At 34.6% G+C, this 24,096-nt stretch overlaps 6 protein-coding genes across 10 annotated transcripts; 4 read left to right on the top strand and 2 right to left on the bottom strand.

The window, feature by feature from the left end:
- The first annotated feature begins 2,091 nt into the window (after window positions 1–2,091).
- Window positions 2,092–3,325, top strand: LOC18028527 (CRIB domain-containing protein RIC11). Its single transcript, XM_006413676.2, has 4 exons — window positions 2,092–2,149; window positions 2,498–2,595; window positions 2,840–2,942; window positions 3,034–3,325. The coding sequence occupies exons 1-4, from the start codon at window positions 2,092–2,094 to the stop codon at window positions 3,258–3,260; spliced, it is 486 nt and encodes a 161-aa protein (XP_006413739.1). The 3' UTR covers window positions 3,261–3,325.
- Window positions 3,326–7,394: 4,069 nt separating this feature from the next.
- Window positions 7,395–13,114, top strand: LOC18028958 (homeobox-leucine zipper protein MERISTEM L1). 3 transcript variants are annotated; one of them, XM_024149595.1, is made up of 12 exons: window positions 7,395–7,675; window positions 8,238–8,413; window positions 9,164–9,526; window positions 9,611–9,728; window positions 10,065–10,724; window positions 10,816–10,917; window positions 11,020–11,220; window positions 11,336–11,510; window positions 11,630–11,901; window positions 11,979–12,074; window positions 12,183–12,621; window positions 12,708–13,114. In XM_024149595.1, exons 3-11 carry the CDS (start codon window positions 9,291–9,293, stop codon window positions 12,603–12,605), a joined length of 2,283 nt encoding a protein of 760 aa, XP_024005363.1. In that variant the 5' UTR covers window positions 7,395–7,675; window positions 8,238–8,413; window positions 9,164–9,290; the 3' UTR covers window positions 12,606–12,621; window positions 12,708–13,114. The 3 variants fall into 3 exon arrangements, with proteins under 3 accessions (XP_024005363.1, XP_024005362.1, XP_006413738.1); XM_024149594.1 differs by having other exon boundaries at window positions 8,234–8,413; XM_006413675.2 differs by lacking the exon at window positions 8,238–8,413.
- A 511-nt stretch (window positions 13,115–13,625) lies between these two features.
- On the top strand, window positions 13,626–16,247 carry LOC18028526 (beta-glucosidase 47). Of its 2 annotated transcripts, XM_006413673.2 has the most exons (12): window positions 13,626–13,847; window positions 13,944–14,010; window positions 14,143–14,201; window positions 14,303–14,378; window positions 14,456–14,530; window positions 14,604–14,691; window positions 14,786–15,038; window positions 15,108–15,223; window positions 15,308–15,563; window positions 15,645–15,747; window positions 15,835–15,928; window positions 15,999–16,247. In XM_006413673.2, the coding sequence occupies exons 1-12, from the start codon at window positions 13,656–13,658 to the stop codon at window positions 16,192–16,194; spliced, it is 1,575 nt and encodes a 524-aa protein (XP_006413736.1). In that variant the 5' UTR covers window positions 13,626–13,655; the 3' UTR covers window positions 16,195–16,247. The 2 variants fall into 2 exon arrangements, with proteins under 2 accessions (XP_006413736.1, XP_024005462.1); XM_024149694.1 differs by lacking the exon at window positions 15,999–16,247 and having other exon boundaries at window positions 15,795–15,914.
- LOC18028957 (RNA pseudouridine synthase 6, chloroplastic) lies at window positions 15,997–18,809 on the bottom strand. Of its 2 annotated transcripts, XR_002896878.1 has the most exons (10): window positions 18,561–18,809; window positions 18,342–18,470; window positions 17,994–18,248; window positions 17,829–17,910; window positions 17,445–17,560; window positions 17,291–17,345; window positions 17,092–17,203; window positions 16,816–16,985; window positions 16,386–16,721; window positions 15,997–16,190 (listed from the first exon to the last, which is right to left on the bottom strand). XR_002896878.1 is itself a non-coding variant. In XM_006413674.2 (9 exons), the coding sequence occupies exons 1-9, from the start codon at window positions 18,785–18,787 to the stop codon at window positions 16,440–16,442; spliced, it is 1,428 nt and encodes a 475-aa protein (XP_006413737.1). In that variant the 5' UTR covers window positions 18,788–18,809; the 3' UTR covers window positions 16,367–16,439. The 2 variants fall into 2 exon arrangements, 1 of the variants encoding a protein (XP_006413737.1); XM_006413674.2 differs by lacking the exon at window positions 15,997–16,190 and having other exon boundaries at window positions 16,367–16,721.
- Window positions 18,810–19,646: 837 nt separating this feature from the next.
- On the top strand, window positions 19,647–19,985 carry LOC18028956. The gene has a single exon (XM_006413670.1). The coding sequence runs from the start codon at window positions 19,647–19,649 to the stop codon at window positions 19,983–19,985; it is 339 nt and encodes a 112-aa protein (XP_006413733.1).
- A 1,058-nt stretch (window positions 19,986–21,043) lies between these two features.
- Window positions 21,044–21,534, bottom strand: LOC18028955 (putative lipid-binding protein AIR1). The gene has a single exon (XM_006413669.2). It carries the CDS (start codon window positions 21,471–21,473, stop codon window positions 21,111–21,113), a length of 363 nt encoding a protein of 120 aa, XP_006413732.1. The 5' UTR covers window positions 21,474–21,534; the 3' UTR covers window positions 21,044–21,110.
- Between the last annotated feature and the right edge of the window lie 2,562 nt (window positions 21,535–24,096).

Below are 24,096 nucleotides of genomic sequence, written 5' to 3'. Positions count from 1 at the left end.
TCGTATTGTCTGGAAATTGTTTGTTGTTATAACAGCATGTGGTATCCACCTTGATTTGTAATTAACTACCATTGAAATTACGATATAACATAAATCCAATAATGTGTTTATTAATGTTACATGATAAGAAGTTTATTTATCATATGTTTTTGTTAAACTGTTTTATGACTCGCTGTTTAATCTTTATAACTCTATCATTAGAGTATGCAAATTGTGAGTTTAAGTTCTTATGAATATTTAGCATGTTGTGGGCTGTATGAATAGTTCATATTATCTGTTGGATTAGACCAACTATGAAACAATTAGATCAATATTTAAAAATCTAAAAATCAAGACCAAATTAGACTCGGTCAAATTAGTCCATCACAAGTTTTCACAACTCCACAATATAATAGTTCACATTTTGGAACAAAAGCTAAAGAATTCAAGTCAATCACATATAGACCGTTTGTATTCCTTCACTGTTTGAAAGTGTATGCATAAACTATAAACCATTGACTATTTTTTTTTGTTAAAAAACCATTGACTATTCACTAGAGTTGTTCTGTCTTTTTAGAATCGTCGTAGACTCGAACATATCATCACTTCACCTTACAATACATATAAAATAATTTTCAATAGCCTCTTTCATTTGTTTTTATCTTTTTAAAGATTACATATTCTTTCTAAGACTTTCTAAAGTTACTAATGTACATATATTTTTCTAAACTACAGCCTTGACCCTTTCATATGGAATTTAAAATTATATTACACTCCAAGCTAGTATGGGTATATATAGCGTATACAGCTAACAAAAGTTAGAATTGTCGAGGAATCGAAGAACGGTAAAACACAAAACGTGGGCTGAACAAATATGTGAATGTTGCAATGTATAAACCAACATGCATGCATTGACAGTTGTCTACCATTGACTATCGTAGTGCTCCAAATCGTAAGACTTTCCGAAAAAATAAAAATTAAGGTTTTTTTTTTCTTAGGAATTAACTGCTAGTAGATTGATATAATACACTATTGGTTGGGAAAACTAATAATTTATTAAACATTTCATTTTCACCATTAAATATCTAATTTTGTAGGGTGAAAAGAAATGATGATGTATTATTGTTTGTACTAGACTATATTAATTCTCATTTTGAAGGATAAAATGACAAAGTTGTTTTATTTTTATCAATAAAATCGTGGAACGATTAAATTATTGAACATAAATCATCTCTAAATTATATGACTGATAAAATTCCAAAATCACAAATCATTAATCCATTATGAAATAACAAATCATTAATTCATTCTGAAATAACAAATCATTGTTATTCCACGTATTACAATGTTCTATACACAGTACAACTAGGCAATGTTTATCTATTATCTGACACATTCTAAAAATCAAATAAGAATTCTTTTTTGTTAGATAAACTAATTAACATATAAGCTTGTATACTACAAGTAGTGTCATGGTTCCCCACTCTCATCTCTCAATTGCCCGATCAAGCCATACTTCTTCTTCTTTCATTCATTCTCACCATTACAATTCTACAAATTTGGCTATACACATATACATCTTGATATTTTGTTGTGTAATCTATATGTTTTGTGGATATTCATTGAGAAGCTTCTCCATCAAATGAAAGAAGAGCTTCTCCCATATTTGTTTCCACGAGAGTCCCCCTCACATTAAAACCGAAAAGCGAGAGTCTCTGTAATCTTCAGGTACTTTTGATCTTAATGAAGACTCTATTTTATTTCTCCACAAGTAAAAATCATCAATATATCATAGATATTAGGGGAACCAAACTTTGATAGTATCATAGGTTCATATGTTAATGAGATGGGTCATATATTGTTGATGTTTGAGTGTTCATAAACTAAGTGTACTAATCTTGTTCCATGGAATAAACCACAGATCCCTTGCTCTCCTTCTATACATGTTTCCTATTTTTTCTTGAATTCTTTATCAATTAATGAAGTTTATTTGTTATTTTTTTTCTTACTTTTGTAATAGATAAGGGATAGTGCGTGTATTAAGCTTCTGACAATAATAAAACTATTATATACTTTTGGCGTTGTTGTAATCATCTCCATCAACACTCAACAATGGCAATGAAGATGAAGGGCATCTACAAAAGCTTCAAATCAATCTCTCAAATATTTGGTAAAGTGTTTTAACATATTGTCAGCTACTTTTAATCTTATTAAACTCCATTATATGATCTATATCAAACCCTCTCGCAGCTTCATACCATAAAAGTTAAGTTTGTGAGTTCTAGATATGAAATAGCTTAACAAATTGATCTTGGGATATCAGAGTGTAAAATTCCTAAGCTAAGTATTCCCCCACGTAAGAAAACAATTTCCGGTTGAGTTTTTAGCCACTAAGGTATGGTCCATATTATTAATCGATGGGAGAATTCAATAATCTTAGAGATGTTTTATGTGGTTAATATGTTACAAGAACAACTATTAAATAATGAATTAAAAAAACATTTAATTTGGTCAATAGTTGTGAAAGAAAGAGATATGGAAATTGGGTACCCAACAGAAGTAAAACATGTGGCTCATGTTGGCTGGGAGGGCTCCTCTGGCAGTGCTCCTGCTTGGGTAAGCACTCTCTCTTTCTCCCCCTTTTTTTTTGCTATTTTAATACATAACTGTCCCCAAACACAATATTTAATAACTAATTAGCTTTATTTTACTCCTACATAATTTACTTATCATGCCTCAATTATACTTTAGGTGTATGCTATAAACTTCAAAGTTTAAGACAATAAATCTAAAACTAATATCAACCAATATACACATAGTAATTATTTCAAGTTTTTATCGTTTCGATTGATGGGTGAAGATGAGTGAATTCAAGGCAGGAGCAGAGCTCTTATCTCCAAGAGCATCATCTTTTAGTCATGCAAGACATTCAAATTCTTTCTTGACCACTTCTTCTTCCACAGGTTTTACTTTTTTTTAATAACTTATTTAAGTGTGTAAATAAGAGTTATAATAAGTTGAATTGTGTGTTTATGTCTTTTTCTTAAAATGCAGATTTTGATCAGAGCCCAAGCCAACTAAATACATCGGATAGGGTAAGGGATGTGCCTCCAATTCCAGTAGGTCTATCCAAGATTCATACGAAAAGCAAGAATAGGAGAAAGAAACCATCTTCAACATCATCACCAAGATCCAAACCATCTCCAAAATCTTCAAGATCCATGGGTTTATCGAAATCTTCGTGTAAATCAACGACATCTCGGCTAAACTCTAATGCCTAAAGGTGAATTCATACGTGAAAATGAAGCAAAAAAAAAAATTACAGCGTGTGTCACACATAATTCATATCTGGGATTTTTTTGGTAGTTCTCATGATTTCCTTTTGTTCAAAGTTCTTGTCTTGTAGTTTGTCGGATTTTAAAAACTTCTATGTACATTGTAGAAATGGAGTAGACTTTATTCTTAAAGAAAAACATTCTCAATTCTGTTTTTAAGTTTAACCGGCTTCAGCAGAAAGGATCAAGCAAGGATGCATATATATGCTTAGCCTTTATGATGAAGTTTTTATATATTAGAATACAGAACAATGGTACTTTTGGTTGTTAAGAAACCATTGTCAAGTAATTTACACTCATGGTCAACCATGGTTACATACACTCAATAAGCTCTTGCAAGGAATCTTAAATATACCATTTATCTCCCATATATAACTACTCGTATGTGGTCAAAAAAAAAAAAATATAACTACTCGTATATTTTAGGAACTAACCAAAATCAGATAGCTTTAAAAAGCATAGCTTTCACAAACTTATAGTTAAAAAGAAGTGGTCATTAAGAATGTAAAGTTTAGTTTCTTCTTTGATATATTAACCCTTTATATTGATTAACAAGATGTTCCCAGTTTTCGAAGAAAAAAAAAAACAAGTTTCTTTTTCTATTAAAAAAAAAAAACAAGAACAAAACGATGTATACTATTGAAAAAAAAATCTGTTTTCTTATAGATAAAAATTTTAGCATTTTTTGTTTTGTTTTTTAAAGATAAATGTTTTAAGTTTTCAATGCATTTTTTATTATTTTTCAAATGTTGGTTTTCAAGAATTATGTATTAAAATAATTAAGCTTCTAAAATTATTAGTGGTGTAGAGTCATGGGGAATTGTTTAATCTTAAAAATTTATACATTTATGATTGAACATTTTTTTTTAATATGTGTGAAAAAATTCTTAAAATTTCATCTTTAAAAAACATAGGGAGTATATCTTATAGAATATCTGAATCGGGTTTTGGGTTTTGGTGTTTAAAATGACACCAAGAACTTCTTTTTTTTTTTTTGAACGCAAGTAATAAATGAGTTAGTTGGTTGACAGAAGTCACTCTTTCCCACTAGCTATTATTAGAAGATGACGTCCCCACAACTCCAAGGCGTTTCAGCTTCTTTAGTTTACACAATTGCCCTCGTGACATCTATAAAATTACCCTTCCAAATCAATGCACCTTTTACACATCACGTCGTTTCTCTCTAAATGAAGTGAACTACCGTCTGTGTCTGGGTTGCCGCATCCGCACAACACATTTCATTTGGATGCTCTGCGATTCAGGAAGCGTTTTTCAGTCAATACGAGTTCGTTTTGGTTTGTGATGTGTTTACATATTTTGCAGTGTTGATGAATTAATTATGTATAGACATAGATCTAAGCATCACTATAATAAGTTAATTAGCTATTTCCCCCCCCCCCCCCCCTCTACTAGGGTCTTACAATGATAAGCAACGTACACATAGTGTAAGATGATGTGTATTAATCACAGTCGTCGTATAATAAACTCAATCATAGTTTAATATCAAATTATCAGCATAATTAAGGGAACAAGTTAAGTACCTCGTCAATCATCATCCATATTCCAAGTCATACATAAAATCGAAATAGAAACAGATTAGAAAAGGCCAATGAGAAGTCACGAGGAGATCGACGATTATTACACGAAAATCTTAATAGATATTGAAAAAGAAGATACTGAAATAATTGGATGAAAGAGTGCATAATAATTAGATTACAATAAAAGTGGAGATTAATTAGTATATATGTAACTATGTATTGTGTAAGCCACACATCATCCATTCATTTTAAGATGAAATTCATTTACACACCGGTTTATATATAGCCAATCTAACCAACTATTATTGCAAAAGTTGGTGCAATATTAAAGCTTCACGTAGGGGTCAGCAGATAAAATATATTAGTCAAAAGAATTTCGAATTGATCGATATATATATATATATATAGCTTTCTCGAACATAAAATTATATGCCATTTTCAACCGTCTAAACTCGAATTTGCGAACAAATATTTTCATTTTCCAAAAATGATTGTCAACCAAATGAGGTACTGTCAAATCTCGAACTTGTGAGCAAATTTTCAACCTTTTCTATATAAGACGAGTGTCAACCAACCTTTTCCAACCAAGAGATCTTGGGTTGCTACACAAATATTTAATAGTCCTTATATATTAGCAAAATTTATAAATGTACATACAGGCTCGTGCGTGAAAAAGAAACATAGGACCCCCAGATATTAAATATTTTAGGAGTTTAATTTTATATAGATAATAGTAATAGTTTTAATGATTTCTTAATAGTGGTTTATGGAACACTTTTATTTTTTTGCACTGTAAGTTTTAAAGTCTGTTCTGTTTACTTTGATTAGTAGGGTTCCGTTCCTAAATATATTAGACACGGTCTTGTGTATTTGTTTATCTGTATATATATATATATATATATATAGCACGTCAAATAAATATAACAACACTGAAAATCTATATATAAGTTGTACAGTAGTACATGGACTTAATCTTAAACATATCAGTTCAGTGTTCGTATATGAATTGATGTGAATCTTAATGTATGAGCTGTTTCTTGGACCATGGTCCAGAAGGATATTGCTCCCCAACTACATGAGTCAATCGAATGGCCAATTTTGATTAAAACGATTAATCCAAACTACCATTGAATATAGCTTTGACCTTTTAAAATTCTTTTTTTAGATATTCTTGGAACTTACGTAGTTTCCATCTCATCCCTTTCTTTGGTTCCTTGAAAGTGGGTCCAATCACAAAAGTTATCTCATCTGAGTTATCTCTCTTGTATTTTGGTACAAAACACACATAATTATATACAGTAGGTTGACAAAAAACACCACTATATAGTATTAGTAGTATACGTAGGGTTTTGTTCGTTACAGAAATTAATCAGCCAACCTGAGACATTCAATTTGACATTAGCCAAAGGATATGGAATTGTTGTAAAACTATTCGGTCTAGTCTTTGAGATTTAAATAGGTGATGCCTTTAACATTTTTTTTTTTGTTATAAATAAGTAATGCTTTGAAGAAGAATTTTATTTACCTCATACAATTCATTAATATTTATTAATTATAATTAATGTGTATTAAAATTATTTTATAAGAAAAGAATTTGATCTTCATATAATCTAACCATCATTTATATTGAATCATTGATATAGACGAAGTACTTTATCTACTGATTGAACATTTTGATAGATTTAGGATATATTTAAGAGTGTAAAACTAGCTAGAGAGAGGTGGACAATCTATAGCAATGTCCAATTACAATATTTGATATATAATCGAGAACTTTTGTGGATTGATTTTCATTGTTTGTATGAAAATTGATAATGTCATGGATTATGAAACTTTTTATTAATCTCTTTTTAATTTGTTTATAGAATCTTACTTTGAGATGAAATGTTTAATTACAAAAATAGTGACAGTACATAATTAAGACCTAAAAATGTAGTCGTACAATGTTCTTGCTCTACTACTTAATCTCGTCACTAATCAACCATCAAGGAAGCTATATAATACTAACAAATATCTGCAGTTATCGAATAAATTTAATCAAGCTCAAACATTCTGCTGATTAATAGACAATTGTATTAAACTTTTAATCAAGGAAGCAGAAACTCAGGATGCATTATTGACTGACATAAATTAAACTAAGTGAGTGTGTAAACCATATAGGAATCATTTATATGTCCTGATGATGTCCATATATATTCTTGGACATATATGTAATCAGTGTGCAATATGCTTATATATATGCAGTTACGCACAACACATAGCTATAAATTATTATTAATCTGATATAGTTATACATAGAATAATAAACTATAACCATGAACATATATAAAACCAAGAAATGGAAATTCATTTAAAAAATTTCGATCCGTGAGGTTATTTTGATTTTTTTTTTAAAAAAAATTGATGAACTGAAACTCTCTCTGTAGAAAAATATATAAGTAATGGTATGAATTTTCTCTCACTAAAAGCATTAATGGACCTTTCGATAATCATAAATGCTATGCACCCTCTCTATGCATTTCGCAATAACTCCGTTTCCTTCTTTCACATCCTTTCCTCACCTCTTTTCCTTCTTCCTCCTCTCCTTAGTTCCTCCTTCAGCAAATTCTCCAATTTTTTTCCTAAGTGATACTACATCTTGCCGGTTTTTAAAAGAACCCTCTGAAAACCACCGTTTATGTCTTGATTTGGCTATAAATCGGTGCCCTAGGAAACCCTTTTGAATTTCTCCTATCTCCGCATACATCTCCGTTTTTCTCCACAAGAAGAGAATCCAAAAAATTAGCGAAGATTCAAAGCTAGGGTTCCATTTTGTGTCCGAAGGTAAGATCTCTCTCTTTCTCTATATATCTATAATCGATACTTATATATGTACATGTGACTTTTTTTTCTATGTTTCTTTAAAGAATGGGTTCTATATTGCATGTTTGTTCATACTAACCGGATTTTTATAATGTTTTCAAGATCTGCATTTTCTTTTACTTAAAAAAAGCCACTGACTCTTTTCTTGTAACGATCTAAAAACAAGCGTTAGAAAAGAATAAACCTCTTTGGAGTTATAGAAAGTGTAAAAGGGGGTTTGAGTTTGACGAATTTTATTGAGTAGTTGTGTAGAAAAAGGCCATTGACTTAATGTCATCTCATATGTATGTACACAATTTTTTAATAATTAGTTTTTGTTTTTTTCTCAATTGATTTACCTACATCCAATTAGTTTTTACTGTAAACGGTTCTTTTCTAATTTTTATTACAGTAAGACCAAGGTCAAATAGATAAATTCCACCGAGAAAAAAAAATGCCTTTATTATTTTCTTACTAAAAAACGCTTTTCTTGGCTTCGGTAGCCTGTGAATTATATCTATCTCACTAGCTTTTATGTAGACAGAGAAACGAAAGAGAGAGACAAAAGATCATTTATTTCGATCCACAACTTCAAGAAACAAACCCAACACTTCCAACAAAAAAAAAGCTCCGTATGGTTTCATAAAGAAATTCCATATAATTCGAGTTGCGCTCAACGCCTTCAACCCAGTAATATAGATTTTGGATTCACTCTGAAAAGTAAGTGTAACATATAATTTTTGTCTATTATGTAAGCTAATAGAAAATTAGGGCTTCATTGAGATCGACAGCCTCCTCATCCGTTTAATTTCTTTTTTCAATACCTCTGCGGTTTCTTGTAGATCCGATGATGTTTGTGGCTTTCAAGATAAATTCTATCGCTACTTTTTATGGATGTATGTTTATATTCTGCTTTGGCCTTTGTGTATGTGTAGATGTATATTCTAGTAATAAGATATGCGTTTGAATTTTTTTATAAAACCTTGTCTTTCTTAACACAAATATGTCTTTTTAGAAATTTATGTCCTTTTAGTGTTTTACTTCAGTTTTCACTAATTTTCTTATATTATTGTATAATAACATTATACTTAAATATTCATCCGAATATCCGTGTCCCATTTTTTAAACTTGAATCTCTTGATAAATTGTTTTTTATATGCAACGAGGTTATGTCACGTAGTAGTTGCATTTATAATCATACCCTTTTTGATAAGATGAATACATATGCTTATATAAGCGTATAGATATGAACAACCATCAAAAATAGAGAAAAAGACCAATATTTTGCTTTTCGGTGACTTGTGAAATGTGAAAAAAAGACCATATAAATATATTTACATTAAAGGTATGTATAGTTTCATAATATCTAGAGGATTACTTTCCATAAAGCCAAGATTTTATCTTCCATTTCTACTTTGATCCTCGTCTATACAGTAGAAACATGACCATTTGATCTTTGGTTTTGGACAGTGGGAGATACTTGGAGTAGAAAATCAAGATAAATCAACGAAAATGATTTGGATAATCATCTTGAAGATTTGAAGGAAAACCTAAAGCTTAAAAACTCCAACATCGATCAATAATCATCATCATCATCATGTATCATCCAAACATGTTCGAGCCTCAACATCATATGTTCGATATGACCCCGAAGATCTCTGATAACGATTTGGGTCTTACCGGAAGCCGAGAAGACGATTTCGAGACTAAGTCTGGTGCAGAAGTCACCATGGAGAATCCTTTAGAAGAAGAGCTTCAAGATCCTAATCAGCGTCCTAACAAAAAGAAACGTTACCACCGCCACACGCAACGCCAGATTCAAGAGCTTGAGTCGTAAGAATAATATTTCCCCACTTAAAAAGATTTCTAATGTTTTCGTGGATTTTTAGGGTTTATGTTTGGTTTTGATTTCTATAGGTTCTTCAAGGAATGTCCTCATCCAGACGATAAGCAAAGAAAAGAGCTGAGTCGCGAGCTAAGTTTAGAACCTCTTCAAGTCAAGTTTTGGTTCCAAAACAAACGCACTCAAATGAAGGTAATACTAAGGCTTATTTTTATTATCGACTCATAATGTTCATTTGATTTCTATGAATTAGCACCGGATCTGTTTTTTATATCAAAATTAAATGAAATTGCTGTTTAATTTATTAATCACCATAAGCCTACTTTGTTTATTAAAAGCCTAATTTTCTATTAGCTTTCATAATGTCACTATAAACCATGTATGGTTTTTTCAGTTTTGGTCATTAGAATATCGCTCCAACATTATAGAAGTTTTTGGCCATATATAGTATAATTTAACCATGTCCATTTTATTTGCTTTATACTCGTAAGATCAAACATAAAGAAGAGAAAGTTGTGATCTTTATAGGCACAACACGAGAGGCACGAGAACGCGATTCTAAAGTCAGACAACGACAAGCTTAGAGCAGAGAACAATAGGTACAAGGATGCTCTAAGCAACGCAACATGCCCAAACTGTGGTGGTCCTGCGGCTATAGGAGAAATGTCATTCGATGAACAGCATCTGAGGATTGAAAACGCGCGTCTACGCGAAGAAATCGATAGAATCTCTTCAATAGCTGCTAAGTACGTAGGGAAGCCACTACTGACTAACTCCACGCCTTTCCCTCAGCTCACATCTTCACAACACATTCCCACGCGCTCGCTTGATCTTGAAGTTGGAAACTTTGGGAACAGTAACAATAACCAGATGGGTTTCGTAGGAGAAATGTATGGAACAACAAGCGACATTTTAAGGTCGGTTTCGATCCATTCTGATGCTGATAAGCCTATGATTGTCGAGTTAGCGGTTGCAGCCATGGAAGAGCTTGTGAGAATGGCTCAAACTGGTGATCCCTTGTGGGTTTCTAGCGATAACTCGGTTGAGATCCTCAATGAAGAGGAGTATTTCAGAACGTTCCCTAGAGGGATCGGACCAAAACCTATTGGTTTGAGATCAGAAGCTTCGAGAGAGTCCACCGTCGTTATCATGAACCATATCAACCTTGTTGAGATTCTAATGGACGTGGTATCGATCTGATTCCATCACTCTTTATCTTCTCAAACTTAAATTTCAAAAGTTTGAGGTTGACACTTTTGATCTTCTTTTCTCTGTACAGAATCAATGGTCGAGTGTGTTCTGTGGGATTGTGTCGAGAGCATTGACGCTAGAAGTTCTCTCAACTGGCGTTGCAGGGAACTATAACGGGGCACTACAAGTGGTATTTGACCTAAAAACCCCTATCTATCTGATTACTTGCTTTACAAGCTATTATTCCATATCATGTTATAATGATTCCTCGTGTGTTTTCTTGTATTAAAAGATGACAGCTGAGTTCCAAGTCCCATCACCGCTTGTCCCGACACGTGAGAACTACTTTGTGAGGTACTGTAAACAGCATAGTGACAACACTTGGGCGGTGGTTGATGTCTCTTTGGACAGCCTACGACCGAGTCCGATCACTCGAAGCAGACGAAGACCCTCTGGTTGTCTGATTCAAGAATTGCAGAATGGCTATTCTAAGGTATATTTAAAGGGCTAAAATTGATAATCATCAAAAGTATAGTGGAGAATTTCAAAAGAAGAGAATTGATTAGGTGATGGTTCTTTTGTTTTCTTTTCTTGGCAAATTGTTGAAGGTGACTTGGGTAGAGCATACGGAGGTGGATGATAGATCGGTTCACACCATGTATAAACCGTTGGTTAATACCGGTTTAGCTTTCGGTGCGAAACGTTGGGTGGCTACTCTTGATCGCCAATGCGAGCGGCTCGCAAGTTCGATGGCCAGCAACATTCCAGCCGCTGATCTTTCCGGTACATAACAAAACATATTACTTTGAGGGCTATTCTGATCAATTAAAAAAATCAGGGTTAAAATCGACAAAATAGTATTTACTTATTGGGCCCCTTAACTTTGTGGTAATTATGAATAGTGATAACGAGCCCTGAGGGAAGAAAGAGCATGCTGAAACTGGCGGAGAGGATGGTGATGAGCTTCTGTAGCGGAGTCGGCGCGTCGACTGCACACGTATGGACGACTTTGACCACCACAGGATCCGACGACGTTCGGGTCATGACCCGGAAGAGCATGGATGATCCGGGAAGGCCTCCCGGAATCGTCTTGAGCGCCGCTACTTCTTTCTGGCTCCCTGTGTCTCCAAAACGAGTTTTCGATTTTCTCAGAGACGAAAACTCCAGAAGTGAGGTAATCAAAATCAAAAAGTCAAACTTTTTTTTAAAACAAGATCGAAAGTTCTTTACTTTCAAGGATTGATTTTGCAGTGGGATATACTTTCGAACGGAGGCTTGGTTCAAGAAATGGCTCATATCGCAAATGGTCGTGATCCTGGAAACTGTGTCTCCTTGCTCCGTGTCAATGTAAGAATGATTTTTCCCTCAATTCATGAAATCTGAGGTATTTTTGCTATGTTGTTTTTAATAAACTTCCTTGGTTTCGTTTTGTAATTTAAAAAAAAAAAAAAGCAGAGCGTGAACTCTGGACAGAGCAACATGTTGATCCTACAAGAAAGTTGTACGGACGCATCAGGATCGTATGTAATATACGCACCAGTCGACACAATGGCTATGAATGTGGTCTTGAGCGGCGGAGATCCGGATTATTTCGCTTTGTTACCATCCGGGTTCGCTATATTGCCCGATGGCTCTGTAAGAGAAGGAGGAAACGCTAGTGTCGGAGCTGAAGGAGGAGGAGGAGGAGAAGGAAGTAATCTCGATTTGGTTACTTCTACCGCAAGTAACTGCGGTTCACTACTCACAGTAGCGTTTCAGATACTTGTTGACTCTGTTCCAACCGCAAAACTCTCTCTCGGCTCAGTGGCTACAGTCAACAGTCTCATCAAATGCACCGTCCAGCGGATCAAAGCTGCCCTGGCCTGCGACGGAGCCTGATCAAAGTTTTTTCAAGGTAAGGAATATTTTCTCTATATTGACTTTGTTTATTTGGATAATCACATCTTTCTTGATTTGTTTTGTTTTGTGTTGTTTCTGCAGAAGGATTAGGGGAGGCAAAAAGAGGAGGAGGTTTAGGAGTTTTTTCGTGGTAATATCTATTTCTTGGTTTTTTAAATAGTCTTTTGAGATCCTCCAAAGGAAGTCAAGAACGCACCTTTTTGCGTTTAGTCTCATACCGCGTTTGTTCGCGGGCGGGCCAAAGAAAAAAAAAAGAGGCTCGAGTATGAAAGGGTAAAGAGGTTCGGGTATTGACTTCTGCTGGAAACCAAAAAAAAAAAAGAAGAAGAATCGGTTTGTTGTGGTTCAGGCGGTTTTGCGTTTTATCTGTTATTATTTTATCATTCACTAGCGAACATTTTAGCGTTTTGTGTTTTGCGTTTTGCTTCTACTGTCAAAGACTCAAAGTGTATGCTCCGCTATTCCTTGTTAATTATTAAGCTACTCTAGTGGTACTACTGTGTTTATATTTTATGATTCTTCTTTTAGCAAGACTTGAGCTTGTCTTCTACTTTTTACATCTCTTTCAGTCTCTTTCAATACAATTCAAAAGATTCCCTATTTTACAAATAATGTGGTTTGTCCTTTGTTGAAGACAACAATGGCTACATTGTTGAACCAATCATTTTGTGATTTACGAGCTCTATCACGCTCTAATAATTTTTAAATGTTATGTCGTTGTCTCAGTTCTGGCAAATGGCAAATCTCAAGTCATTTTCTTTAAAAGTGACCCATGGTATAAATTTAAGGACAAGTTAATCATTCCCAAGAAACAAAAAATATTTTGATTGGTCCATCAAATCTTACATACTATTGCCAGTTTTCATTCGTCAGAGATTTTATTTAACAAATCAAAAGTAGCTGAAAATTGGTGAAATATCACTATCAACCCAAAAGTTCATAATGCCACTCATTTTCCTTTTTTATATAAGACCTATACTACTACTCTTGAACAAACAGAAAAAAAAAAAATCTGTAGTTCCTGAATCAATGGAGACCAAATCGTCAATGTATCTTTCTCTGTTACCACTTTGGTTCCTCTGCTTCATCATCATAAACTTGGTCTCATCATCATCATCAACAAGGTATGATGATCATATCCCACTGAGAGAGACTAACGAAGAAGAAGATGTCCATTTCCCTAAAAACTTTCTCTTTGGCACTGCTTCTTCTGCTTACCAGGTTCTCAAACCTTCTTTTATTTACTTCAATGCTCAGTAAAAAAAAAAATCTCCATTTTTTAAACTTTAGTTTTGTGTGCTCTTGTCGTTTATTCAGTATGAAGGAGCTTACTTAAGCGACGGCAAAACCCTCAGCAATTGGGACGTTTTCACAAACATCACTGGTTAGATCTTTGTGTTCTAAGCTTTTTTTTTTTTTAAGTCTCAAACTTTTAGGGCTTTTATTTCCATTCTTGTTGCTCAAGTCACCTTAAGAAACTATGTCTATATACCTTTCTTGACTTGCCTTTGTATAGGAAAAATCGCAGATGGAAGCCATGGGAAAGTCGCTGTTGATCATTACCATCGATATCCGGTAACTAAACCGTAAATCTATATATCCAATATTATTGATCTGTCTAGCTACAAAGCTCTAAATAAGAATTTTGAAAGTAATTGTTATATTTACTTCAACAGGAAGATTTGGATCTGATGGAAGATCTTGGAGTTAACAGCTATCGATTTTCTTTATCGTGGGCTCGGATACTTCCAAGTGAGATAGAGTCTTGTATTTCGATCTCTCTTGATTGACTTATTTTTCAGTCTTTTTTAAAAAAAAAATTTTTGCAGAGGGACGATTTGGAGATATGAACATGGAAGGTATTTATCATTACAACAGAGTGATCGATGCTATTCTCAAGAGAGGTAATAATTGATAAATTTTCTCGAGAAAATTTCTCAAAGACCAAGAAAACACTCCAAAACTTCTCATTCTCAGGGATCGAACCATTTGTCACGTTGACACATTATGACATTCCTCAGGAACTCGAATATAGATACGGAAGCTGGCTAAATCCTCAAATCCGGTAACCATATATACACACACATGTTACGCGTAGGCGTAGATACGTACACTGGTACACTGAAAGTCTGAAAGCTAAACAAAAATGTTGTTTTCAGGGAAGATTTTGAACACTACGCAGAGATTTGCTTCCGATACTTTGGGAACAGAGTTAAGTTCTGGTCTACCTTCAACGAACCAAACGTTCAGGTGATTTTGGGTTACCGGAAAGGGACTTACCCGCCATCACGTTGTTCCAAGACTGTCGGAAACTGCACACGTGGCGACTCCGAGATAGAGCCACTTGTTGCCGCTCACAACATTATCCGTTCACATCTAGCCGCCGTCAGTATATACCGGACAAAATATCAGGTAAATCAAAATAATTAACGAAACCGGAAATTTCAGAACGGTTTAACTCAAAGAACCGGTTTCGTTTAGGAACAACAAAGAGGAAAGATCGGTATTGTTATGAACGCGATCTGGTTTGAACCGGTTAGTGATGCTTTAGCAGATAGATTAGCTGCTGAGAGAGCTCAAGCTTTCTACTTGACTTGGTAAGCCTGATCGGTTTAAAAGATTCTAATTCCCATAATAAACCATATACCGGACTTTAGAATCAAAAAGAGTGAGAACTGCAGGTTCTTGGACCCGGTTGTGTTTGGAAGATATCCAAGAGAAATGCAAGAAATATTTGGAGAAGATCTTCCTCAATTCACAAAGGATGATCTTAAGAGCTCCAAGAATGGATTAGACTTCATTGGGATTAATCAGTACACTAGCAGGTACGCGAAAGACTGTCTACATTCCGCATGTGAACCGGGCCAAGGAGGTTCGAGAGCTGAAGGTTTTGTCAATGCAAATGCTCTTAAAGACGGTTTAGCTTTAGGAGAACCGGTATGTAAACTGACCAAATGAAAAAGGAAAAAAACCGTTCAGGAACATTTTTGAGTTGTTTGTGTTTTGGTAATGATGCAGACAGGAGTAGATTGGTTTAATGTTTATCCTCAAGGAATGGAAGAGATGTTGATGTATGCAACAGAGCGATACAAAAACATTCCTTTGTATGTGACAGAAAACGGTACGCATGTGGCCAAAAGACTGTTTCTACGCTGTGTGTTTTAGCAGGTTTTGCAAAAAAGTTTGATCTTTCCCGTTTTTTTTGCAGGTTTTGGTGAGAATAATACTGGAGTTTTGGTAAATGATTACCGGAGAGTGAAGTACATGAGTAGCTATTTAGATGCATTGAAAAGAGCAATGAGGTAATAATGCTTTACATTTTTTTAACAAAGCTCAAATCTGTCTTGATTCTAAAGTTAATGGTGAAAACAGGAAAGGTGCAGATATAAGAGGGTACTTCACATGGTCTTTACTGGACAACTTCGAGTGGATATCTGGTTATACCATAAGGTTCGGTCTATACCATGTCGACTTCAATACTCTAGAGAGAACCCCAAGACTCTCGGCTTCTTGGTACAAGAACTTCATTTTCCAGCACAGAGCTCAATCCCAAAACGATGATGCCTGAAAACAAAAGGAAGACCCGTATTGTTGTAATCCAACGTTATCGTTTATATATCAGATATTTCTAAAACTACATGTAACAGTTTGATTCTCTAACAAAGCAGAAGAGAATTGTGATAAAAATCTGTTTTATGAAAATAAGTTACATTAAAACAACAAGCCATTTTCCTTGCTTATAACAAAATAATTCTTCACCACTCATTTGCTGAAGCAAGTTTAGATAAGAACATCAACATCAGGACGTGTTTCTCATCTCCACCAAGGAGTCCCAGCTTCATAAAAATGTTCTCCATCATCATCTTCCCACGAGATTTGACAAGCTTGAAGACCGATTCCTACCCTCGGTTCCTTCCCATGCATATCAATCCATTCCGCAACAGCGGTTTCCTTATCGTTCTCCTCCATTGTGTAATGTTTCTTTGCTTTCCCATAAGGGTTAATCTCAGGATTAGCCGTCTCTGCTATTGCAGCTGGCATGTACATAGAGTCACCAACCAATGGTGCCCCACAAGCTGCAAGCTGAGCCCTGATCTGAAAAACCATTCAATACCAGCAATTAGATGATCCTAACATACTCAGAAGAGAGACATGTTTTATGAAGGAGATAAGTGTTGATTGAACTGACCTGGTGAGTCTTTCCTGTTAAAAGGTTTATTGTACATTCGTAAGCAAATTCTTTTGAAGTCCATCCACAGTCATCAATATCTTGTTTTGCCTCAGTAGCTGCATCGGGCCAAGGAATCTTCTTACACTCTAGAATCTCAAGCTGACACAAGTGCCAACCTTTGATCGGATCTGCATCTCAAAGAATATTATATTCACATTGTTAGGAAAATACAGGGAATCATATATATTCACTTCAGATTTTAGATGATTCTTGACAATTTCAAATCGAAATTACCTTCGGATACGAGTCTTGGAGCCCTATTGACTGGGCGCATATAATGTGAGATAACTCCACTGGGAAGAGGTGCCGCAGCAAGAGCACGATAAAGTTTCTTTACTTCTTTATTCTTGAAAAGAAGGAAAAACAACAATAAGATATTTCAGGACGTCTTCTTGGTTTCACAGTCCAACGAAATATAAGCATGCAAACTCACTTTTATTTTCGTGTGGAAGACCGGGCAATACTCTTTTGTTCTAGCAAAGACAACACTGTAGAGGAAGAAGAAAAAGAATGTGACCTGGTCACTTAAAAGATATTAAAAATTAACAAAGTGCAAAAGCATGAAAACGTTGTTAACGAGACAGTACCAGCCCTCTGTGCAATTATCAACCTGATGTGTTGTTTTCAGTGGCTCTGGCAAATCTAATGCACGTGAGGCAAATGTGGCACAGGTCTCTTCGATGTTATCCATGGTTCCCCCAACCTGATAAAATATTCAATGTGGGTCAATGCATTGAATTGCTGAGCACCATGAATCTGGTATAACAACAGAAATCAAGCGTTTCTGAGAAGTTGAAGTAAGAAAACACTTCATATCACCAAGAGATGGATCACAATAAAGACATTTTGATCGATAGTTACAATCCGATAATGTATATAGTCATTTTTTTTTTTTGCAAGATTTCTAATGCAACTACAGTGTTCATTGTTCAAGAATATTGAGAAGAAAGTCTAATGGATGAGTTACATACCGTAGTGCCGGCAGGTTTATCCAAAACGACGTAAGAGTCAGTCACCGCAATAATCCGTGACTTCCAATCAATCTCATAACACCTGATTGAAAACAAAAATTTCATGTCAATTGGTTATCTCCAAAACTTTCAATTTCTTAACACATTTCTTAAAATGTATTCTACCTTGGGGAGCGTTTAGGGTGCACGTGCACACGCAAGTAAGTCCCAGCTTCGACATACTGATTGGTATGAGTCACACGAAACGTTTTCTGAGCTTCTCTAACAGTTTTTCCTTTGATGGAAGATCTCTTGCTTAGTACAGAAGGAGAAGTTACTTCTTCAAACAGTTTGATTTGCTCAGGAGTCGCAGTAGGTGGAGGTTTAGGGCATACAAGAGCGTAATGTATAGCTCCAAATTGGATAAGATCTGCAACATACCTTCACAGAATGAAACTTTTTATATACTCCATTCCTAAACATATGGATACTCAAAAGACTGCTTCATTGAAGAACACGAAGAAGAATACTTACAAAGGAGGAAGATCCAATTTTTTACAGATATAATCAGCCACAAGAACGTCTTCTAAAACAACCATGTGCTCAATTCTAAAAGGATAGCTCTGTGCAGGACATGGCATCAATCGAGTGTATTCAATGCATCTGGAAAACTCAAATGAGCACAAAAAGCAACCCATCAGAGAATTATCGAAATTTTGACGATGACGATAAAAAATCCGACTTTTAGCATACCCAGTAGTGGAAGAAGAGGAGAGTGTGGTTTGATTCGGTGAATTGGTTTGAAGTAATGCCAAGCAAGTTAATCTCTTTGAAGAAGAAATGAAACTCGGAGACTGTCTGTAATGAAGTTCTTTGGAATGATACAAAGGATTAGTGATACGGGTAGATGCTAAAGTGCGCAGGAGAGATACCGGCGCAGTAAGGTTCCGGTAACCGCCTGTTAACGCCGGCGAAGCCATGGTTGTATTGGTTGATGCGTAATGCCCTAAGAAATCGTTATCGTTATCGCGCCAATATGAAATATGGGCCGAGTCGAACCTAATTTTGGGCCGAGATAGAAGCTAAGTTGAGTAATTAATTTGGTTGGTTTGGTGGTTATTTTCGGTTTGTTGCCCGCTTATTTGATTCATAAACCGAATAATTACATCATGACTACTACATAAAAATTACGCAGTCTTTGGATTTCTAGTCATTTAGTGGGATAAATTGAAATTAGAAATTATTATGTTCCCTGACTTTAGGGTAAAAAAGAGAAAGTCTTGAGTGAAAATTAATCCACGGCATGATAGAAGGAAAAGTAATTGAGTTAAACCATCATTATGAAGAAAGGTCACGTTTATGTAATATGGCTTTTTAAGAAAGGTAGAAATGGTGTAGCAAAAAAGATAATATTGAAAAAATCAATGTAGTGTATGTAGTTTATCAACCGAATAATATTTTGTCCTCTCTACAACAACCTTGTGTTATTGTATCATTGCCTTGTTCCTTTTGCAACAATCGACTTCTCTATTCGCTTTAAAATCGTCAAATCTTCAGTTTTTGTTTTTTTTTAATATTTTCATAAGTACATATTTTCTTCTGAAATGTTGGTAGGATCGGTGGATTTTTTGAACACTGAAATATATAGAAAATGGAAGAAAATAAATAAAGAAACGGATGACCAAACCAAAGCAATCAAGTAATGATGTAAAAAAGAAGTATATATACATTTTATATTACTCTAGCTTCAAGCATTCTTAGATCACTTCATTGCCACTTGATACAAAAAAAAAGAAAAAGAAAAAAGAAGCAGAAGCTACACACAAAACTCTTTTATCAATGGCTGCTCAAATCCCCATAGGGACACGAGGAACTATCGGATCGCTTGTACGTAAAGAAATCGACTACTTCAAAAACATCAATACATGTCCCCAGTTCGATCCACGGAGAGGCAATTATGAAGAAAAGACCAAAAGTTTTCAACAAAGAGATCGTTCATCACGGCTGAGTTCTTGGTTCTCTAAAACCAATTGGAGAAAGAAGAAGAGACAGAGCCGTGGTGGCGGTGGAAGGTTTTTGCCGAGTATGTGCTCGGCGGTGGAGGTTTCCGGTGACAGTCGAGTTCCTGGTTTCACCTATAGGATCTTGAAGAGTGAAGAGAAAGGTTTGCGTGTGTAAAGGATTTAATTATTTTTGTGGATTTACGGTAAAGAAAATCTGATCTGCATATACTCGTTTTGTTCTTTAAATTTTAAATTATTGTTATGTGTGTAAATTTGTTACATTTCACAATGTCAATGAGCATATTCAAACTTCTTTCAAAAGTCACCCGTAAATGAAAACAAAAAAATGGTAAAAAGAGATTATGCTCCACGATTGACAAACACATCCCCAATCAGATTTGCTCTATTCGCAGCAATAGAGTAATGAAGTATCAAGTATGCATATGGATTGGAAGTTTGATTTTCTTCAAGATAAAGACTTAGAAATTTTCTTTTTTCAAAAATGTAAAGAATAAGTTTATAAAACATTGTTATTTCTTTTAAATATAATTTAATATTAGATTCAAAAAAAAAAAGAGGTTATGCTCCAAGGATTTCCTTTTCTATTCAGCCGTGACGTATATCGTTGAATATCTTTATTGCGACGTAGTACTTAGATTTTATCCTTCCTTATTATGAGATATATAGGGAAAGGGAATGCTTCAAATGTTTCTCCTTGTTAACATTTTCAAATATCCTTATTATTGAACCCATTGTTCCTATTAAAATGCTTGGGCTATTGTAGATTAACTTTCTAATTTGGATAGCCATTTTTAGGTTCAGAATATTCTTTCGACCTCATTACAGGTTTAAGTATTAAACGCCTTCAAAAGTATTATTTTTTTTAAAAAAAAGCATCAAATGCGTTTCTTAGCAAAAAAAAAAAAATCATCAAATGCATAACTTCATCATTGTCATGCTAAATATATCAAAAGTACATAACTATCTTGCTTTGATTATAATTATATCACTCCTTATCCTCGGTTACAATAGTGCGCATGTCTTGTATTCAGTACTTTTTTTGTTGATGCTAAAACCAAATCTGGGTTGTTTTACTTACCCTGAAACTAGTCTTACTTAAAGAACATAGTACTGGTCCACTGGAACAACCGAACAGGTGAAACACCATTTTATTTCAAACATAAGATAAATACATAGTTATTTTATTTTCTTAAAAAAAAAAAACATAGTTGCACCATGAACCGATATATATTACGGAACGCGTCTGCTTATTTTAGTGATTATGCATGTTGTGTACTTATTAGTTGCAGATGAGACCACCAAGTGGTACTTGTACAGCAGGACAGAGACTGAGAAGCTGATTGAGTCTCACTCTGACGGTAAGGAGGCCGAGAACGCTGATTTTAGCCGCGTCACAGGCACACTTAGCCGCCTCAGCACCACCAACCCGAGTCAAGAGGTTGCAGCACTCGGCCACATTTCGGGGGTTGAGGATAACAGTGACGAGGCTAAGTATGTTGACGCAAACGTTGAGTTCGGACCGGGTAAGTGGACACACCGGATGTTGGGGAGGCGTCGCAGGCTTGGCCGAGGCGAAGCCTAGGAAGACGAGGTTGAAGGTGAAGTAGAGAGCCAAGACAGTCGTCATTTTCTTGGAAGCCATATTGTGAAAACGCTAAATAAGATTTTGATGATATATTGTAGTTGGGAGAGATAAAGGAGTGTGAGTTATTTGTATTGGGTGTGAGGGTTTGTATTTATAGTGTTTAAGAGTTCTCTAGCGAGACGTTAGATGAGAGTGAGACAATTACTGATCTATGGTAGAATAGCAGAATCGTGGAAAATATTCGCCGGTTTTCCATCTCACCGCCGTTTGATTTAATTTAAATTTTCTTCTAGCAAACCAACATACATTTACTTTAATATGCAAATTTGCAATAGCTTTTTAGTCGTAACAGCTTATTCGGTTGCATGTAAATAAATACCTGAAATTCTATTCCATAATGATTCTAAAAAATATGGCTTCTACTATTCTTTGCCGATATCATCTTTCACCGTCATTAGTTTTTTTTTTTTCTTGAAATTTCAAATTTATTGCTCAACAAAACAGTTAATTTATGTACAAGAAATATGAACTTCCAAAAAAATGAAAACCATATCTTGATTTTCAGTAGTAGGGAGTAAGCAGAAACTAGCAACATAAGCTTAATCTTTAAGTTATCATCCTCTTTTCATACAAATGCCTTGGCAATTCATCGAATTTATGTGGGGATTTATAATTTATTTTTTTTGTTCTTTAGTTTTATCTACTTCGCGGAAATGATGATGCATAAAAGATACGATTCAAATCTGATTCTTAGGAGGCAGATAAACCAATGTTTCGATGATAGCCTGATAATACCGCCTTCTTTCTTGAAGGTATTTTATTAATAACTCTGCTTACATTTTATTCCCTCTCAATCTTAATTTAATAATCCTTTTTTTAATAAAAAACTAAAATACGATTCAAGAGAAAATTTCGATCCAAAGAACCTGCGGAATTGCTGTATTTTTTCTTGGTACCATTTAGTTAATCATTTAGTTAGTGAAATACTTAGCAACAGTTTGTAGCTTTTGGTCCCTCAACATGTAGCTCGAGTTGCAGCTCATTCTAGAAGAAATTAGGGTTTGGCAAGTACAATTAATGATACGGACGAACATTTCGTCAAAAACACTACAGTAAAGTTGACATTTCATATTCATGCACATAACTTGATCACTAAGAATATATAAACATTTGTAGCCAAGCCTAGATAACAGAAGAAAAAAATCAGATTGTTATTATTTACTAATAACAAAAGTTTAGCATTTCCATCCAAAACTTTATTCGGATTTAAAAATTTTATACTGTAGTGTAAATTGTAAAATTATCGGCAACTGGATGTAAAAAACGATATCAAAGGTTTCTAGGTTAAATCTAAAAACGACGCCATGAATTTCTAACCGACCAATTATACCGTATGGACTGAATTACAGAATTAGTGATTGACCTCGTGCCAATTACCGTTAATATTGTAGTCATGTCTAAACACCGATTAGTAGTGGCGACCGATTTGGATTGAATCCAACACCAATTAACCAGAAAGAGGTAATTGAACAAGTGGTAGATAGTCATATTGTAGTGAATCTCTAAAAGAGCTATAAATACTAACGAACTCATTTCATTTCAACCTTTTGTGAGGACACATTGCGTAAACCAAAATGGCTCCACATGGTTCACTTCCTCCATCCCTGGACGGCTGCACCGTGGTATTTGCCCTAGGAATCGTTTCCAGTTACGAATATGTAGCAATATCCTAACTCCTAACTCCTAAGTATTATCGGCTATATTCTGGCGTTTCGCAATGGGCAGCCATGTTGTTCCCTCATTGTAATTTGTTCGATGTTGATGCACTAATTGCTTGCCTGCATGTATAAGTCAGTGAGAGCTCCATTTTTAAGTCTCCTATCTAATATCATCACCCTTTGTAGGACTTGTGGTCTCACTATTCCTCCAGGTTTCACATGTTTTACAGGTTTCACTATTCCTCCAGGATTCTTGATAAAACTTCACACATTCCTGTTGCAACATAGAGAATCCATAAGTCATAAAGAAATTGCAAAAGAAAGAAAAAGAGCTTTCTGAATTCCAACTACAGCGAAATGCTGAAATGATCTCTTCCTACAGATGTGTCTTGTTTTGTTCTGATTATATTTGAGGTGGAAATGACGCAGCCACATGGGACGGTCAAATTCGAAATCATTGATTCATTTTTTTTTTTTTACTTATTATATACAAACACGTTCCATGTTTCTTTCATTAGCCTCTTTGATTTCCCAATTCCCGTTTTTTGTTCGTTCATTCATTCGTCGTAACTATTATCCAATATTTCAATGATTTTACCAACTTTATATCAATTAAAGATATCTGAGCACGTGTTTTTTATGTCTTCGTAATTCTTCTTCATATATCAAACTAACACTTCTTTAACTCTTAACATTCAAACGGGTCAACCCCACCTTGATACGAAACAATTATTTTATATCGCATGTGTTAAGCAAAACAGGTAAAAGCAATAATATGTGTGTTTAAGATCAGGCTTCTCCGTATCAGATCTTATTAAAACATATATATGTGATGTTTGTAATATTTTTGTATGAATGATACCATAAACAACAAAAATACTAAACAAACACGAAGATGCAACTTATTGTTATATAGCGATATTCGTAAAATAAAATTGGATTCTTATTCTATTTTGAATCCG

Source organism: Eutrema salsugineum, unplaced genomic scaffold (genome assembly GCF_000478725.1).
Source record: "Eutrema salsugineum unplaced genomic scaffold, Eutsalg1_0 scaffold_1, whole genome shotgun sequence".
NCBI classification, from domain to species: domain Eukaryota; kingdom Viridiplantae; phylum Streptophyta; class Magnoliopsida; order Brassicales; family Brassicaceae; genus Eutrema; species Eutrema salsugineum.
Note: the sequence above shows the minus strand (reverse complement) of the source record. Positions and strands in the feature narration are given on the sequence as shown.

Excerpts from the sequence above, each read along its gene's own strand:
- LOC18028957 (XM_006413674.2), bottom strand. The coding sequence starts at position 18,787 with ATGGCTTCGCCGGCGTTAACAGGCGGTTACCGGAACCTTACTGCGCCG. Across the intron at positions 17,911-17,993 it reads CACCCTAAACGCTCCCCAAG|GTGTTATGAGATTGATTGGA; the intron begins GTAGAATACATT and ends GTTTTCAATCAG. Across the intron at positions 16,986-17,091 it reads TCCAAGACTCGTATCCGAAG|ATCCGATCAAAGGTTGGCAC; the intron begins GTAATTTCGATT and ends TTTGAGATGCAG.
- LOC18028527 (XM_006413676.2), top strand. The coding sequence starts at position 2,092 with ATGGCAATGAAGATGAAGGGCATCTACAAAAGCTTCAAATCAATCTCT. Across the intron at positions 2,150-2,497 it reads ATCAATCTCTCAAATATTTG|TTGTGAAAGAAAGAGATATG; the intron begins GTAAAGTGTTTT and ends TTTGGTCAATAG. Across the intron at positions 2,596-2,839 it reads CTGGCAGTGCTCCTGCTTGG|ATGAGTGAATTCAAGGCAGG; the intron begins GTAAGCACTCTC and ends TGATGGGTGAAG.
- LOC18028526 (XM_006413673.2), top strand. The coding sequence starts at position 13,656 with ATGGAGACCAAATCGTCAATGTATCTTTCTCTGTTACCACTTTGGTTC. Across the intron at positions 13,848-13,943 it reads CTGCTTCTTCTGCTTACCAG|TATGAAGGAGCTTACTTAAG; the intron begins GTTCTCAAACCT and ends TCGTTTATTCAG. Across the intron at positions 15,748-15,834 it reads TTTGTATGTGACAGAAAACG|GTTTTGGTGAGAATAATACT; the intron begins GTACGCATGTGG and ends TTTTTTTTGCAG.
- LOC18028956 (XM_006413670.1), top strand. The coding sequence starts at position 19,647 with ATGGCTGCTCAAATCCCCATAGGGACACGAGGAACTATCGGATCGCTT.
- LOC18028955 (XM_006413669.2), bottom strand. The coding sequence starts at position 21,473 with ATGGCTTCCAAGAAAATGACGACTGTCTTGGCTCTCTACTTCACCTTC.
- LOC18028958 (XM_006413675.2), top strand. The coding sequence starts at position 9,291 with ATGTATCATCCAAACATGTTCGAGCCTCAACATCATATGTTCGATATG. Across the intron at positions 9,527-9,610 it reads CAGATTCAAGAGCTTGAGTC|GTTCTTCAAGGAATGTCCTC; the intron begins GTAAGAATAATA and ends TGATTTCTATAG. Across the intron at positions 11,511-11,629 it reads TCCAGCCGCTGATCTTTCCG|TGATAACGAGCCCTGAGGGA; the intron begins GTACATAACAAA and ends AATTATGAATAG.